Genomic DNA, 15,603 nt, shown 5'->3' on the forward strand with positions numbered 1-15,603 from the left:
TCTTTGATTTGAGTTGAAAATACTTTATTGAGGCTTTTAGCTGAAGTCATCTCAATGTAATTTTTAAAAATGATACTTGCAAAGTCAGATGAAAACAACATTGTGTTGCTTGTGGCTTGTTTGATCGTTTGTTTGTTGTTCTTAGGAAAATAGGGCCCATGGGTGGAATTTGCCTGTTTTTAATTTGCACTTGAAAAGTGTGTTCTAAACCTGCCATAGATCTACCCGTATTTGTCAGTTCCTGGGAACACAGCCTCACCCCCCCGTTGAGCAGGGTCCCTAACACCCAGATCTAGCAACAGATCCACCTGCAGACTTGACTAAGTGCTCCTGGCAGAGCAGAGCCATCGAGCCAGCCAGGCGGCAGCCAGCCAGGTTCTTCCCCACCGTTCATGCAGCCTCCCCTGGGCACACTGGTTACTGCAGCTGAAACAGCACTGGCTGAACATACAAGCAGACACCTGGACGGGAGGAAATACACATGCAGACCTCTCCTAGACTGTATTTCACATAACTGTTCTGAAGGACAGTGGAAAACTCCCTGCCCAGTACTAATCTTCCACTTACTGCCCAGTGAGTTTGCTTTCTTAAACCTGGCCTACATTAAAGCCTTGTGGGTTTTGTTTTGTTCTGATAATTTATTTTTATTTTATGTACATTGGTGTTTTGACTACATGTGTATCTGTGTGAGGGTGTTGGATTCCCTGGAACAGGAGTTACAGACAGTTGTGAGCTGCCTTGTGGGTGCTGGGAATTGAACCCAGGTCCTCTGGAAGAGCAGACAGTGCTCTTAACCACTGAGCATCTCTCCATCCCCTTGGGTTTTGTTTTTTAAATAGGCTGTATGAGAAGTGGTGCAAAGCACCTTCAGGTTAAAACTTCCCAGGAGACTTCCTGCTCCCTAGTGATCCACACACACTTGAAACATTCCTAAAGGCTAAACTAAAATGCAGCAGGCTGGAAGAGCCCCCAAATAGACAATTTATCAAACAGCTACAATTGTGAGCTTGAAGAAGCACCAGGTCTTGAGACAACTTTCTGTAACTACCAGCTGCAAATCTAGACAGCAACTAGGAAATGCCCACTGGACCTACAGCGAAGAGTATTGTCATGATGGCAAGTGGGAGAGCATAACTTCCCTTTGAACATTCATTGTCTATAGAGGAGGAGGAGGTACCATGGGATGGTGCTGATAGTAAGCCATGGTGGGGTTAAGTCTGTGGTTAGTGAGCATTCAAGAATTTGAACATCTTTTTTTAATTTAATTTTATTTTATTAATTATACTTTATTCACTTTGTATCCCCCCATAAGCCCCTCCCTCCCCCTTCTTTACTCATGCCCCTCCTCAAGTCCACTGATAGGGGAGGTCCTCCTCTCCTTCCTTCTGATCTTAGTGATCACATCAGGAGTGGCTGCATTGTCATCTTCTGTGGCCTGGTAAGGCTGCTCAGAGCTGGAGAGGACAGGAACCCCCCAAGGAGAGCAACAGAACCAGAAAATTTGAAACAGGGGTCTTGCAGAGGCTCATACTCCAACCAAGTACCAGGCATGGAGATAACCTAAAACCCCTGCACAGATGTAGCCCATGGCAGTTTAGTGTCCAAGTGGGTTCCATAGTAATGGGAACAGGGACTGTCTCTGACATAATCTGAATTTGAACATCTTATGCTGCCTTTATTACTGGTGGATTAAGCTGAGACCTCTACCTATGTTTCTAAAACCTTGATCTTCAGAGTAAGAATTCAGAGATGAGACAAGGTCAGGAATAAGGAAGAAGTTTCATTTCAGGAAGTACACACTCAGGAGGGTAGGTGGACTTCCCAAGAGTTACGCCTTATGGCCTTTAGACGACATCTGGGAAAATGGTCCAAAGTTGCACAGGTTTAGTCTTTGAGGTGGTTTAACAAGGAGTACTTTTCCATGCCTGCATGCAGAAGAGTTCAGCCATGGCGTCTGCACTTGAGGCTGTTTTTCTTTTAATGATAAAGCCAAGTTTGATGGTTGTTGATTCTGCGTTTATATACTACATGGTTTATGGCTCTAAAGTTTTTGTTTTAAAACAATTTCATGTGTTTTTTAAATTTTATTTATTTGAACCCCTTCTTGTATCCTGACCAGTCCCTATTTCAGTTTTCCTGTAGCTGTGGACTGAAGGACTTCATTTTCTGTTCCCTCAAATAGCTCCTGTAATTCAATCTTTTATCTCTGAGACATATTGAATTACTATTAGATTCTCTTCTCTGCCTCTATCCATTCTCATAAAACAAATCACATAAATGCAATTTAAGTTTTAGATTTAATCATGTCGTTTTTCTCTCTTTGCCACCCAAATCTCCTTGTAGTTTTACCTCCTTTTTCCATGCTAAAAGGGAGCTATGAGCCATTGTGGTGATTGGCACTTGTGGGTGCTCTTGGTATGCTAAGGTGTGTTTTGTTGAGCCAAGTTCTCCATGTGTCGTCCGGAGCTGACTTGAACTCAGAGATCTGCCTGCCTCTGCCTCCTGGGTTGCTGGGATTAAATATGTGTGCCAATAAGTTTTGAGGTAACACCAATAAGTCACCTCCAAAAATTAAAAAAGTAATTAAAAAATATCATTGCCTGCATGTCTGTCTGTCTGTCTATCTATCTATCTATCTATCTACCTACCTACCTACCTATCCATCCATCATCCCTATGTCTACATCTGTTTATATCTATATGTACATTTACATATGTTATGGACTTGTCTGTAAGCAGCAATAATGAACTTTTAGCTAAGCAGAACAGTGTGTCAGTAAGTTGTCAGGTTGAAAGTGGCAGAAAGCCAAGTTTAGATATAGGTAATAGCATCAGGGCGAGGCAGAGGCAAACTGAATCAACCCAGGTTGGCCTGCTGGGCTCCACCAACACCTTGTTCCAAAGGCCCTGTCATGAAGTCACTCAAGACTGAAGAAGAATAAAGACAGATTCAGTGCTACACAGAACATAATGTGTTGGTGCGCTCATGCGCAAACCAGTGCTATGGGTAGCATTATGAAGAGACTCCCTTCAGATGTAATGAGGCATCGCCCAAAAAGCAGGAGAATCAGGAGTTCAAGGTCATCCTCTGATGCATAGTGAGTTTGAGGCTAGATCAAGTTATATGAGTCCCTGTGCTGGTTAGGATTTGTTTGTTTATTTATCAGTTTGACACAGGAATGAGGAACTCTCAATTGAAGAATTGCTGTACTCAAATTGGCCTGTGGGCATGTGGTTTGAATGAGAAGGCCCCTCCCTTAGTTCGTGCATTTGAAGGACTGAGCCCTAGTTGATGGAAATATTTGGGAAGGATTAGGAGGTGTGGGCTTTTTGGAGGTGTGTCATTGGTGGTGGGCTTTGAGGTTTCAAAAGCCCACGCTTAGCCCAGTGTCTCTCTCTGCTCGGAACTTGAGGGTCAGATGTGAGTTCTCAGCTGCTGCTCCAGAGCCCTGCCTGCACTCTGCATGCTGCTCCCCACCATGACGATCATGGTTTAACCCTCTGAAAGTGTGAGCAAGTCCCCCATTCCGTGCGTGATTAAAAAAGCTCCTCTGTCACGTCATCTCCTCAGAGCAATAGAGCAGGAACCAAGACAGCATATCTGTGTGGCATTTTCTTGATTAATGATTGGTGTGGAAGGGCCCAGCCCACTGTGTGTGCCACCCCAGCAGGTGGTTCTGGATTGGACAACGAAGCAAAGTGAAGAAGCCATGAAAAACAAGCTAGTAGGCAGTGTTCCTCTGTGGTCTCTGCTTCAGTTTCTATTTTGAGTTCCCGACTTGGCGTCCCTCAGTGATGGAATGTAACCTGTATGCCCAAAACCCGCTTTCCTCCAAAAGCTGTTTTGGTCCAGTGTTTTTTCACATCAACAGAAACCTAACTAGGATATGCCCTATCTCGAAGAGATAGGGGGAAATGAAAGAAAAGGAGAGAAAAGAAAATCTTCACAATGAGTCAGAAGGAAAGAGCTTTCATAGTCGGTATCTCTGCCCAAGTGATTTCACTATTTTACCTAAATCAGAATGGGCCTCAAGTAAACTTCAAGGATGCCAGGCACATTCCTGGCTCTGATGGGTGTCAGGGATCAGGTCCTAACATATTTTCCAGGCTGATGGGTTTATCTGCTTAAAGTATAGTGTGAAACCTCACAGGGAAACAGAGCAGGCTTGCTAAGGGCCATCATGCAGGCTGCAGCTCAAAATGGCCACAAGGTCCAGCTAGAAGGTCAAGCTGCCTTCCCGGGCCTGGCCTTACTGTGGAATTCCTACCTCCCTGAATCTTTACGACCATTTTAACCATTGACATTGATCTGGGTTCCAGTCCATCTGATACAGTGGGAGAGGAATGCCTGCCTGTTACATATTGGTCCAATGGGATGGTAGGTAATAAAGCAATTGGAGATCCCCTTAGTGAGAAGGGAGCTGCCTGAAAGGCAAATGTCTATTATACAAAGCAGGCATGACACCCACTGCTTCAAAGCAGATGCAGTTCTGTATTGTTTCTTTCAGACGGCTGTGAGATTCCAGCTTCAATGTTGATGGACACTTTGCTAATGGAAGGCTTTAAACTGGTCATTAACGAACTACCATACGATGTGCAGTGTCACAAGAAAGGTGAGCAAAGGCCTCGGCCATCTTAACTTTTGCTTCAGTGGGAGGATTTTCAGGGAGCAAAACAATCTTACTGAGAACAGAACCCCCTAGAGTTTTAAAATCAAGTGTTTCACACAGTGCCTTCAGCAAGTGTTCAGTTGCAGGGCAGGTAGGTTGTGATTCTCCTCAACTCTGGGGGTCGTGGTTTGCTCTGTGACCTGTGTCAGGCTGGGACGAGCGTGGCGCTGCCCGGAAAGACCTACACTACCCCCAGCCCTGACTGCACTGTAAAGCCAGCCCTTCCCCGAATGGCGCCAAAACCGAGTTCCGGGTGGCAGCAGCCCCGCTCCTGAATGAACACCAGGCACTCTCCTGGCCAAGTACTAACCAGGACCAACCCTGCTAGTTAGTCCAGACCAAACTGGACACAGTCAAGGTAGGACGGCTGAGGACTCTTTGGCTCTTGCAGCTTTCATGAGAGTTGCTGACTCGGTTTGTTTCCCTTTTCAGCTACTGTTAAGAAATGAGGACTTTCAGGCCCATTACGTGCCGGATAATGAAACTAGAAATCTTAACTCTTGAAAAGAGTTTGGCTTCTAATTTCAAACTCTAGGTTGAACAATCTTTATCTGAAAATCAGAAATCCAGACTTACTGACTGTTGGTATAACACAAATGGGAAATGCTCCACTGGAGTCCTTGGGATTAGTTACAGTCGGAATGCAGATGTGTGGAGAGAGTGGGGTGTGCCTCCGAGACAGAGTGTTGACTTAGCATAATCTATGTCTATATTGTGTATTTTTGGTTGTAAGCCTAGCCCACAATGACTGAGCCATCTCTCCAGCCCATGTGTATATTGTATATGTAATAAAGTCACCTTCAGTCTATGCATATAAGGTTTATATAAAAATGTAAATGTTGTGTTTACCTGGGTCCCATTTCTGAGATCTCTCATCATGCCTGTACAAAGATTCCAACATCTGAAACACATGCAAGGTCTGCAATAAGTAGCTGGTCTCAAGTACTGTGGGTAAGAAAGATTCAACCTGAAACATTTTCAACATTAGCAATTCTGAAATTTCTACTGGTACCAGCTCCACATATTGCTTCTCTCCCTGCCCCCTTTTGTCATATGGTGTACCCCGGACATAGACATTATGGGACGTACATACATTCTGTATGTCCCACAGAGTTTAGATATTCTCTTAGGTTTCCCCTTTTTCTGCTTTCTTTAGGTGTATATTCAAGCTCACCGACTCTTACCTCACCAGCGTCTGTCTAGCTACTTCTTGAGCCCATGGAGAGAGTTTTCATTCGGTGTGCTAAATTTTATTTCTGGCGTTCCTTTGCTCTTTCTTAGCATTTCCATCTTTCTATTCACTCTATGCTCTTGGCTGTTTCTCACCTTCTCCAGTACATACTTTAAGGCATTGATCAGTTGTTTTCATAGTACACTAGTTCGGTTTTGTCAACATGACACACACACGCACAGTATGGTCATCTGTGAAGAGGGAACCTCAACTGAGAAAATACCCCCATAAGACTACCCCAGGGGCAAGTCTGTGGAGCATTTTCTTGAGTAATGATTGATGTGGAAGGGTACACCCCACTCTGGGTGGTGCTACCTCTGGGCTGATGGTTCTGGATGGTATAAGAAAGCAAACTGAGTAAGCCATGGAGGCGAAAGCCAGTGAGCAGCGCTCTTCCATGGCATCTGCTTCATTTCTTGCCTCCAGGTTCCTGCCCTGGCTTTCCTCAGTGATGGGCTGGGCACTTTCATTCCCAAGTTGCTTTTGATTAGTGTCTACCACAGCAACAGAAAGCCAACTAAGATGCGTAGTTTAGTCTAATAGTTCCAAATTCTGTGCTGTAAAACCTTCCCCTCTCTTCCAAATCCCAACATGGAAGGTTGGGTCCACAAGGGCCAAGGCTCAACCTCCAGCACTTTCCAGCTCAACAGAAAACTGTGTTGTCTGTGAGGAGAGGTGCTGTATGAGGGTTGAGCTCCTGGTTGGTGAGCCTCAGTCTTACTGCTCTTGGTGCCACTGCATGTTACTGTATTGTTACTGTGAGAAACCCATCACACAGACCGAATGAACAGGGAAGGGCACAGTGTACGTGATGGCATGGAAACCGATAGAAGAATCACACTGGATTAATTAAAGAAGAATTTATTAAATGACAGAATTAGAGTTAAAATCCATTTCAAGTAATTCTTATACATTAACAGAGGTAAATTTAAAAGATCGGGTAGTGGAAATGAAATCTCCATGGAAGACATATAAAAACACAAGAACTACGTAAATGAATGAATAAAACATGGGTTTTACTAGGAGATGCGGAAATACCCGGTCAGTTTGGGTTAGCAATTAACACAGGAGTCCTGTGCTACCCATTTCTCTGAAAGCACAGTAGGTAGCCTTCTCTGGCTTGCACCCTGGCATCTTTTAGGAAGAGACAAGAAGTTTGCTTTTACTTCTAAACAGTGTCACCAACAAACTCCGTGGCCTAATCACATAAATGCCCCATTCCACTTTTTACAAATTTCTCACTGTCCCTACCTTATGCCTTCACTGTTTTTTTTTAATTATTATTATTATTCATTATCACCTTAGAGTTATAGAGATGGCTCAGTGGTTGAGATAACATGTTGCCCTTGAAGACACCCAAGTTAAGTTCCTACCACCCACATGGTGGCTTACAACCATTCCTCATTCCAGCTCCAGGGATCCAGCAATACACACACACACACACACACACACAGCATACTTACTTACATGTAGGCAAAACATTCATATACATAAAATAAAATAAATGGGGCTTTTAAAAGTAATTTTGAAGTTCATAGGAAATACAAGATACCCTGAATAGCTAAAGCCGTCCTGAGCAAGAAGAACAATGCTGGAGGTATCCCAAACTTTGGTTGTGTTTTCATTGATTTTTCTATTTTTAGGAAACCTGCTATATGAGCCAGGTGCAGTGGCACACGTGCTAAGACAGAGGCAGGCAGATCTCTGTGAATCTGAGGCCAGCCTGGTCTACAAAGTGAGTCCAGGACAGCCTAGGCTACATAGAGAAATCCCATCTCAAAAAAACACAAAAAAACAAAACAAAACAAAAAACAAAAAAACCCAACCAACCACCAACAACAACAAAAACAAAAAACCCAAAAAATAAAAATAAAGGAAAAGAAACCTGCTATAATTTCACTGAATAGATTTTCTAAGTATTTAGTATTTATCTCAACTCCCTCTATCTCGTAAATTTTTAGACTTGGTTTCTGATCATATTTCAGACTCATGCTTATGCTTCATTTGCCTTTTTTGATGTTTGAATGTAGTATTTGATCGTTCATTTCTGTCTGAGTTTAGTTTCTATTGCTGTGATAAAGACTATGACCAAAAGCAAGTTGGGGAGGAAAGGGTTTATTTCATCTTACATTCCCATTCTTGTATTCTGTTGGTGACGCTTACTTCTGTAGCTCCGGTTCTCTTTCCTAAGTTTTCAATCTCCAAGATTTTCTCAGTTTCTATTCTCTTTATTGAATCTATTTTTATTTTCAGGTCTTGAACTGTTTTGTTTTCTTCACCTGTTTGATTGATTTTCCTATAGGTCTTTGATGGCCTCTATTTGTTTGATTGTATTTTCCCGTATTTCTTTGAGGGATTTGTTTCCTTTTAAAGGCCTCCGTTTGTTGGCATTTTCCTGCATTTCTTTGAGGAATTTATTAGTTTTATCTTTAAAGTCCTCTAACATTTTCATTAGCATAGATTTAAAGTCATTTTCCTGTGTTTTAGCTGCATTAGGATACTCAGTGTTTCTTGAGGGTTCTTATGGAGCCATATTGCCCTGTTTTTTTTTTTTTTTTTTATTGTGTCCTTACCCTGGCCTTTAGCCATCTGTTGATTGCTGGTGTTGGCCGGTTGTGTGTGGGTGTTTGCCTTGTGTGAACCTGCGGTTTGATGGGTCTGCTTGGGACAGCTGGCAGAGTTATGATGTAGGCTGGATCTTCGTGTCTCTAGAATGCAGAGTGGTCCTCAGGGGGCAGGTTAGCCGGGAAGTCTGAGTCTGGATCTGTGTGTGTGTGTCTGGGTGTTTGGGGTCTCCTCCTCTCTCTGGGGCAACACAAATGGACTCTGCCATTTCAGAGTCAGTAGCCTTGCTCGCTCACAGTCCCTGCTCTCTGGAGACATACTCAAATTCCATGGGTGCCGGGCTCTGCCATCTTGGGACCAGATTGTGTATGTTCCTATTGTCCAGCTGGTCCCCACAGGGAGACAGACAGAACCTCAGGCCAGAGCCTGGGGATCGTGTCCCTGGTGTCTGGAGGCCATGCTGACCTCTGGGAAGCAAGAGGAACCTGGTGTCTGGGAGTCTGGAGCAGTGTGTCCCTGATATTGGGGAGCTGTGTTCAGGTAGGCAGAAGGCACTGGGTGTGCCCCTTGGGTCTGGGAGTCCTGGGTTTGGGACTGTGCCTCCCTAGCTGCAGGGGAGCCTCCTTTTAACTGGAACACACAGATGGTGGCGTTTTGAGTCCACAGCCAGGCTACAAGCTTGTTCTCTGCTCACCTGCCTATCAGATACCCTGCTCACTGTCCAGTATTAGTTTTCATTGTAGTGGACTTTCTTCACCTTCTGGTTGAACCTTGATACCTACTTCCCTCGTTTCTTTCTTCCCCTCCCTCCAACCCCCCCCCCCCATTTCTGGCTTGTTTTCCTGATTCTTTCTCAGCATGTTCATTTCTACTTTACAGAAAAGCTACTTGTCTCTTGCTGCAAGTGTTCATCAGATCTAAGAATTTACTTCCTTTCTTACTTGTAGTCTTGTTTTTCTTCTCTCGACAAGAACTCAAGCACGCTGTTGATTTAGAACTGGTAGGAGTGGACCCATTCTCATTTGTCTTTAAAGGAAATGCTTTCCATTATTTTTCTTCAGAATAATGTTAGCTATCTGCTGCACACAGCCTTTATTATGTTCAGGAATGAAGATTCTGTTCCTACTTTGTTCAGAGTTTTTATCATTAAGAGATGTTGGATTTTTCAAAGTCCTTTTTCTTCAGCATGAGTCGCATGATTTTTGTCCTTGATATTTGTGTATGTTGTACCATCCTTGCATTTCTGAAATGAAATCAACTTGGCCATGGTATATGATTTTTTTAATGAGTTGTTGGATTTGGCTTCCACCCATTTTATTGATAACACTGCATCTATGTTCATCAGAGAAATTAGATTTTTTTTTTTTTGGTTGAGTCCTTATCCTGTTTTTGTATTAGAGTAATATTGGTTAGAGAGAATGAGTTTAGAAGTTTTACTTCCCTGTTTTATGGACTAGTTTGAAAACTATTAGTGTTGTGTCTTTGAAAGTATAATAGATTTCTGTAGTAGATCCTTCCAGCCCTAAGCTTTTCTTTGTTGGAGAATATTGTTGATTCAATCTTACTGCTCATTACATATCAGTTAATTAATATCTTCTTTCAATATTGCTAGATCATATGTCTTGAAATTTATCCATTTCTTCTAAAATTTCCAATTCGTTAAAGATATTTTGAAAATATTCCCCAATGATTCTCTCGATGTTATATCTATTTAATATACTGCCACTTGCATTTTATTTCCTTTGATTAATTTAAAGGCTTGTCATGTTTTCCTTTTTTAAGGACCAGCTTGTCTCACTGATCCATTGTTTTAGCCTGGGTCATTAATTCCCACCTTAGTCTTTATTTCTTCACATCTACTAATTTTGCATTTACCTTACTTCTGTTTTTCTAAGACTCAGTAGATAAATTTCTTTTTTTTTCTTTTTTTTTTTTTTTTTTGATACAAGGTTTCTCTATGTAGCCTTGTCTGTCCTGAACTTGTTTTATAGACCAGGCTAGCCTCGAAATCATAGATCTGCCTCTGCCTGTCTCTGTTTCCCTAAGTGTTGGGATTAAAGGTGAGCCACCACACCTGGCTAGATAAATATCAAGACATATATGACCTGCCAATATTGAAACAAGAAGGTATCAATAACCCAAAAAGCAGATCTATGGTGAATAATACAATGAGGCTATTTACTTGAGATCTAATTTCTTACAGTAGTACTAAGTTATAAACCTCTTAGAACTATAGTCAGGATTCTGGGAGTCAGTGTTTTCATTTTCACTTGGTTTTAGGACATTTCTAACTACTCCCTGATTCTTTCCAATAACCCACTTGTTATTCAGAGGTCTCTTGTTTAGTCTCCAGGTTTGTATAGTATATTGTTCTATTAATTTCTAATGTCATTCTACTATAATCATTATCTAATAAGATGCAAGGAATTCTTTCTTTTTCCTTTTTTTTTTTGTATTTGTTAATGCTTTCTTATAATATGTGGTTTTAGAGAAAACTCCATGGGCTGGCAAAAAAACCCAAAAAACAAATGTGTACTCCATAGGTTCTGGATGGAATATTCTACAGATGGCTGTCCAGCTCATTTGATCTGTGGTGCAGTTTAACTCTGAAGTGTCTGTTGATCTTTTAATCTGGATGAATTACATATAAAATCCAAACACATGCACATGTATGTATGTATGTATAAACACACATATAATGGGGTTGTAAAATATATTTCATATAATTTTTTGAGGTAGGTTCTCATTCTGTGACTGGAGCTATGTAACCTGGCCTGGCCTTGAAGACTTCCCTTTTTACTGCTGTATCTGTATTATCTGTCCCTTTTTGTCCAATAGTGTTTATGAAACTGGGTATATCAATGTTCCATATATAAATATTTATAATTATTATATCTTCTTGATGGATTGTCCCATTATTAATATTAATATGTAGTGTATTTACTTTAGTCTTCCTAATTTTGGTTTGAAACATGCTTTGTTAAGATTCTACTAGTTTGGAGAATGCTCTTTTGAATCCTTTCATTTTCACCCCAGGAAACTTATACCATTGACATTGGTTTCTTGAATACAGCAAACAGGTATTCTTTCTTAATCCATTCAGCCGGTCACTATCTTGAGACCTGTACATACCCATACATATCTTTCTTAGAGCAACAGGAAAGTCACATTGCAAAGGGAGGCAAGACAATGTGACTTGAAAAAGTTGAATTTTAAACGCACCGTCTGGCAATTTACCACTACAGACTGACGTAGGAGAGACTGGTGGTAAACTACATCCTAGTGGACTCCGGGCCAGAGCTCAGAATGTCAGGTTCAGGGACTCAGATCTCACTGCCCGGACTCCTGGAGGAAAAACACATAGTAAATGCTTACTCTGTCTCTCCTACCTTGCCTCAGAAAAACCAAGTGAAGAGCACATGACTGAGATGGAAAACATGAAGTACTTAGTTCACAGACTATTTGCAGTCTTGCATTTGGAAGAGTTTCAGAAGCAACGAGAGCACCATCTGTTGGCAAAGATTTACCACCTGGAGGAACAGCTGCGGCCCTTGGAGCAGGTGGGACAGTTAGGCCTCTTAGCAAGTGCCTGTCACAAGATCATTTGGGGGTTTTTATGCGCCCAATCCAAAAAAAAAAAAAAAAAAAAAAAAAAAAGGGCTGTGAGCTGGGTACCCATCTTCTTCTTCATTTCAAGATGAGTTCACTGGACAGGTGTACAGCCAGCATGTGGCAGATGTGACTCAGCGCTGGTGTCTTCTGCTCGGAACAGCAGGCTATGAAATTCATGTTGTAGAGTGCTACGTCACAGGCCTCACTTCTGCCTAAGAGAACTGTGGGTGGCAAGTTAGCAATGGCTTCCTTAGAACATCTGTGGTTATTTCTCTTCTCCTAATTATAGACTCTAGATAAGATAGATACATAGATAGATACATAGATATTTAGATATGTGGCTAGGGGTGGTCTAGTCTGTTTTAAGAGGTAAATTTGGATCCCTCAAGCTATAATTCCATTTGTAATTTTAAAAACGAGTAGCTGAACTTTGTGTATGAATTCTAGAAATGTCATAATTTATCTCCAAAGGCACTGGAAGAGTGGTAGAGAAGCAATTTTTTGGTTTCATTTTTCTGGTTTATTTATTCACATTTTGCCTTTCAAGAAATGATATGCTGGGTATGGTGGTGGCTGCCTTTGCCCAGCGCTGGGGAGACAGAGGAAGGCAGACCTCTACGAATTCAAAGCCAGCCCAGTCTGCACAGCAAGCTCCAGGGAAGACAGGGCTCCACCGTTTTCTACATACCTGACCCCCTAAACAATGTTCACCAGTTCAACTGCTTCTCGCTGCTTTTGTTTTCTCCTTAAGACAGGCCTGTAAACTGAACGGTTTCCCCTTTCCTCCAGGTCAGAGCTCAAATAGAAGCTAGGTCAGAAGCCAAAACCGGTGGACTCCTGTGGGCGGGCTTAGCTCTGCTCTCTGTGCAGGGTGGGGCACTGGCCTGGCTGACCTGGTGGGAATACTCCTGGGATATCATGGAGCCAGTTACGTTCTTCCTCACATTTGCAAATTCCATGGTCTTTTATGCATACTTCATCGTAACTCGGCAGGTGAGTAGTTAGAAAAAGGTAAGCCAGAACATCTGTGCCAAGCAATGGTTCTCAAGCCGTGGGTCTCAACCCCCAAAAAGATCCCTTAACAAGGGCTGCATAAGAATCAGAAATAGCAGATATTTACCTTACAATCCAGAACAGCAGCAAAATTAGTTATGAAGTAGCAATGACAATAATTTTATGGTTGGGGTCAGCACAGCATGAGGAACTGTATTGAAGTTCGCAGCATTAGGAAGGTTGAGAACCACTGGTCTGAAGAATGCCTCATCCGAGTCAAGCAGTGTTTTAGTTAAGAGTTTCTGTTGCTCTGATAAACACCATGACTGAAAGCACCTCTGGGAAGAAAGGGTTTATTTGGCTTCTATGTCCCAGTCCTCTGAGGGAAGCCAAGGTAGAGGCTCAAATTGGGCGGGAACCCGGAGGCAGGAACTGATGCGGAGGCCATGGAGTAGCGCTGCTTTCTGGCTTGCCCAGCCTGCCTTTGTACAGCCCAGGACTGCACTGCCCACAGGTGAGCCTGGCCCTCCCATGTCACCTAGTAAGAAAATGCCCTACAGGCTTGTCTACAGCCTGATCTAGTTCTCAACGGAGGCTCCTTTCTCTCAGGTGACTGTAGCTTGGGTCGAGCAGACATAAAACTAGCCAGTACAAGCAGCAAGCACTGAAACCCTTTCATTTCCTGAAGTTCATTGATTTTTCACAAGTCTGGATGGAGCCCTTATAGCATCAAAAATATTAATTCCTACAGATGAATTAGTATAAAGACATGAACTCCTTCATGGGGGTAAATGTTGCATTCTTGTTCTCTCAATCAATGACATTGAACTTGTACTACAAAAGTTAGTTATATCCAGTAACTGGCTTTGTCTCAAGGTTGCTTTGCCAAATCTTTCCACCTTTTTTTTCTCTTGGTGTGTCCATTTTCTTACCCCACTCTGCCTGTTCTGCCCAGTTTGCGAACCCCAAAAGACCAGGAATAAATAGACTCCACTGTAAATACATGAGGTTCTTTTTATTATATAAATCATTACAAGCCGCAGCTTGGGCTCACACCCCCCACCGCCGAAGTGGTGAGAGCTAAGAGCTCCGAGCTCAGGTTAGGTGGGTGATTTAAAGATTCTGATCCCTCCCAGCATGCCCAAGGCAGGGGCATTCCTGCCTGGCAAGCATCTATTGGTCAAAATGTTACATTTTGAAATGATTGGCTAGAGGAAGGTTCCCAAACCATTAATGATCTGGTGTTCCTCCCTAGGGGGATGGGCCAGTTTCCTAGCAACTGTATCTCTAGTGGGTGGGGAAAGAATGCAGTAAGGTGGGTTCTTCCCCTCAGGGTATTGCTGGACTTCTCCACCCATCTAGTTTAGGCCTTAAATATTATTAATAGATGCTGATTTTTAAATCTTTTGGTCTCCCACTGCCCACTTACAAAGAGGGGCAGCTGCTCTTAACTCCAATGAGTGCCCTACTTCTGCGGGCTGTCTGCCCTGATGGCCACTGTAGACACTTCTGCCCCTTCATCTCTCTGCTTTGACTTGGCACAACTGAATTAATCTGTTCATTTAAACTGCGGTGTCTCCTCTCTCCTTTAGAACTACACTTACTCATGTGTTCGGAGCAGGCAGTTTCTTCATTTCTTCCACAGGAAGTCACAGCAACAGCGCTTTGACGTGGAAGAGTACAACAGGTTAAAAGAGGAGCTTGTTGAGGTATCTTCCTGTACCTATATCTCCGAGATGGCTTTGTTCAGGAGACAGAGAAATGCATGCAAGGCTTGGATTTTTTTTTTTTTTTTAAGAATATGAACTGGGGGCAGGGAGAAATGATGAAAGGGTTTATCTGGTAGTGTTTTTTCAGAGTACTAAGAGAGGGTGGAATGAGGCCATAAACTCATCTTTTAAAAAAGGATTCATAAAGCTGGGCATAGTGGTGCCTCCCAGCACCAGGGAGGCAGGTTGATCTTTGTGAGTTCAAAGCCAACCTGGTCTACACATTTAATTTAGGAAAGCTAGAAGCATACAATGAGACCCTGTCTCAAAAGAATCAAACAACTGAACAAACAAAAAAACCTCAAAAAGGATTCACACAAGGCATTTACCTCAGTGATTTAAATGTTTTCTTGTCCTAAAGAGATGATCAATTTGTGCAATGACAATATTTCTTATTTTCTCTGATCTGAAGCTATTTTTCCGCCCTCACAACAGGCTACAGAATCTCTGGAAAAAGTGCGCCACTCCCTCTATTTTAAAATACAAGGAGAGGAATTCAGTGAGGAGAACTAGCCTCACGTTTTTAAACATCACTGGGCTCTGTGCCGAGTTTGTAACTTACCAGCTGGACATTTTTCAGGTCACGTTCATTTCCGTTTGATGGTTTCAGATACTGTTTGGTTAATAAATTTGTGTAAAACAGAGGTATTCTTTGACGTTCTCCCTCGAGATGGTTTGCGGATCTGTGCGGACTGATGTTTCAAATGGCCTGTGTGCCCTGGCAAAGCTGCTGGTATACGGACTTTGCCTACGGTGGCCAGGTG

The 15,603-nt window shown here is 42.5% G+C and overlaps 1 protein-coding gene across 1 annotated transcript in view; it reads left to right on the plus strand.

Moving 5' to 3' along the window:
- The window catches only part of Mcub (mitochondrial calcium uniporter dominant negative subunit beta), a 58,262-nt gene extending 42,779 nt beyond the window's left edge, over nucleotides 1-15,483 (plus strand). Inside the window, exons 4-8 of the mRNA XM_021645047.2 lie at nucleotides 4,508-4,612; nucleotides 11,865-12,025; nucleotides 12,867-13,070; nucleotides 14,663-14,779; nucleotides 15,275-15,483. Coding sequence (XP_021500722.1) covers nucleotides 4,508-4,612; nucleotides 11,865-12,025; nucleotides 12,867-13,070; nucleotides 14,663-14,779; nucleotides 15,275-15,352 — 665 coding nt within the window. The 3' untranslated portion in view covers nucleotides 15,353-15,483. The remainder of the gene's footprint in view (nucleotides 1-4,507; nucleotides 4,613-11,864; nucleotides 12,026-12,866; nucleotides 13,071-14,662; nucleotides 14,780-15,274) is intronic.
- Nucleotides 15,484-15,603: the final 120 nt, after the last annotated feature.

The sequence above is a fragment of the Meriones unguiculatus genome, chromosome 10, assembly GCF_030254825.1.
Source record: "Meriones unguiculatus strain TT.TT164.6M chromosome 10, Bangor_MerUng_6.1, whole genome shotgun sequence".
NCBI lineage: Eukaryota > Metazoa > Chordata > Mammalia > Rodentia > Muridae > Meriones > Meriones unguiculatus.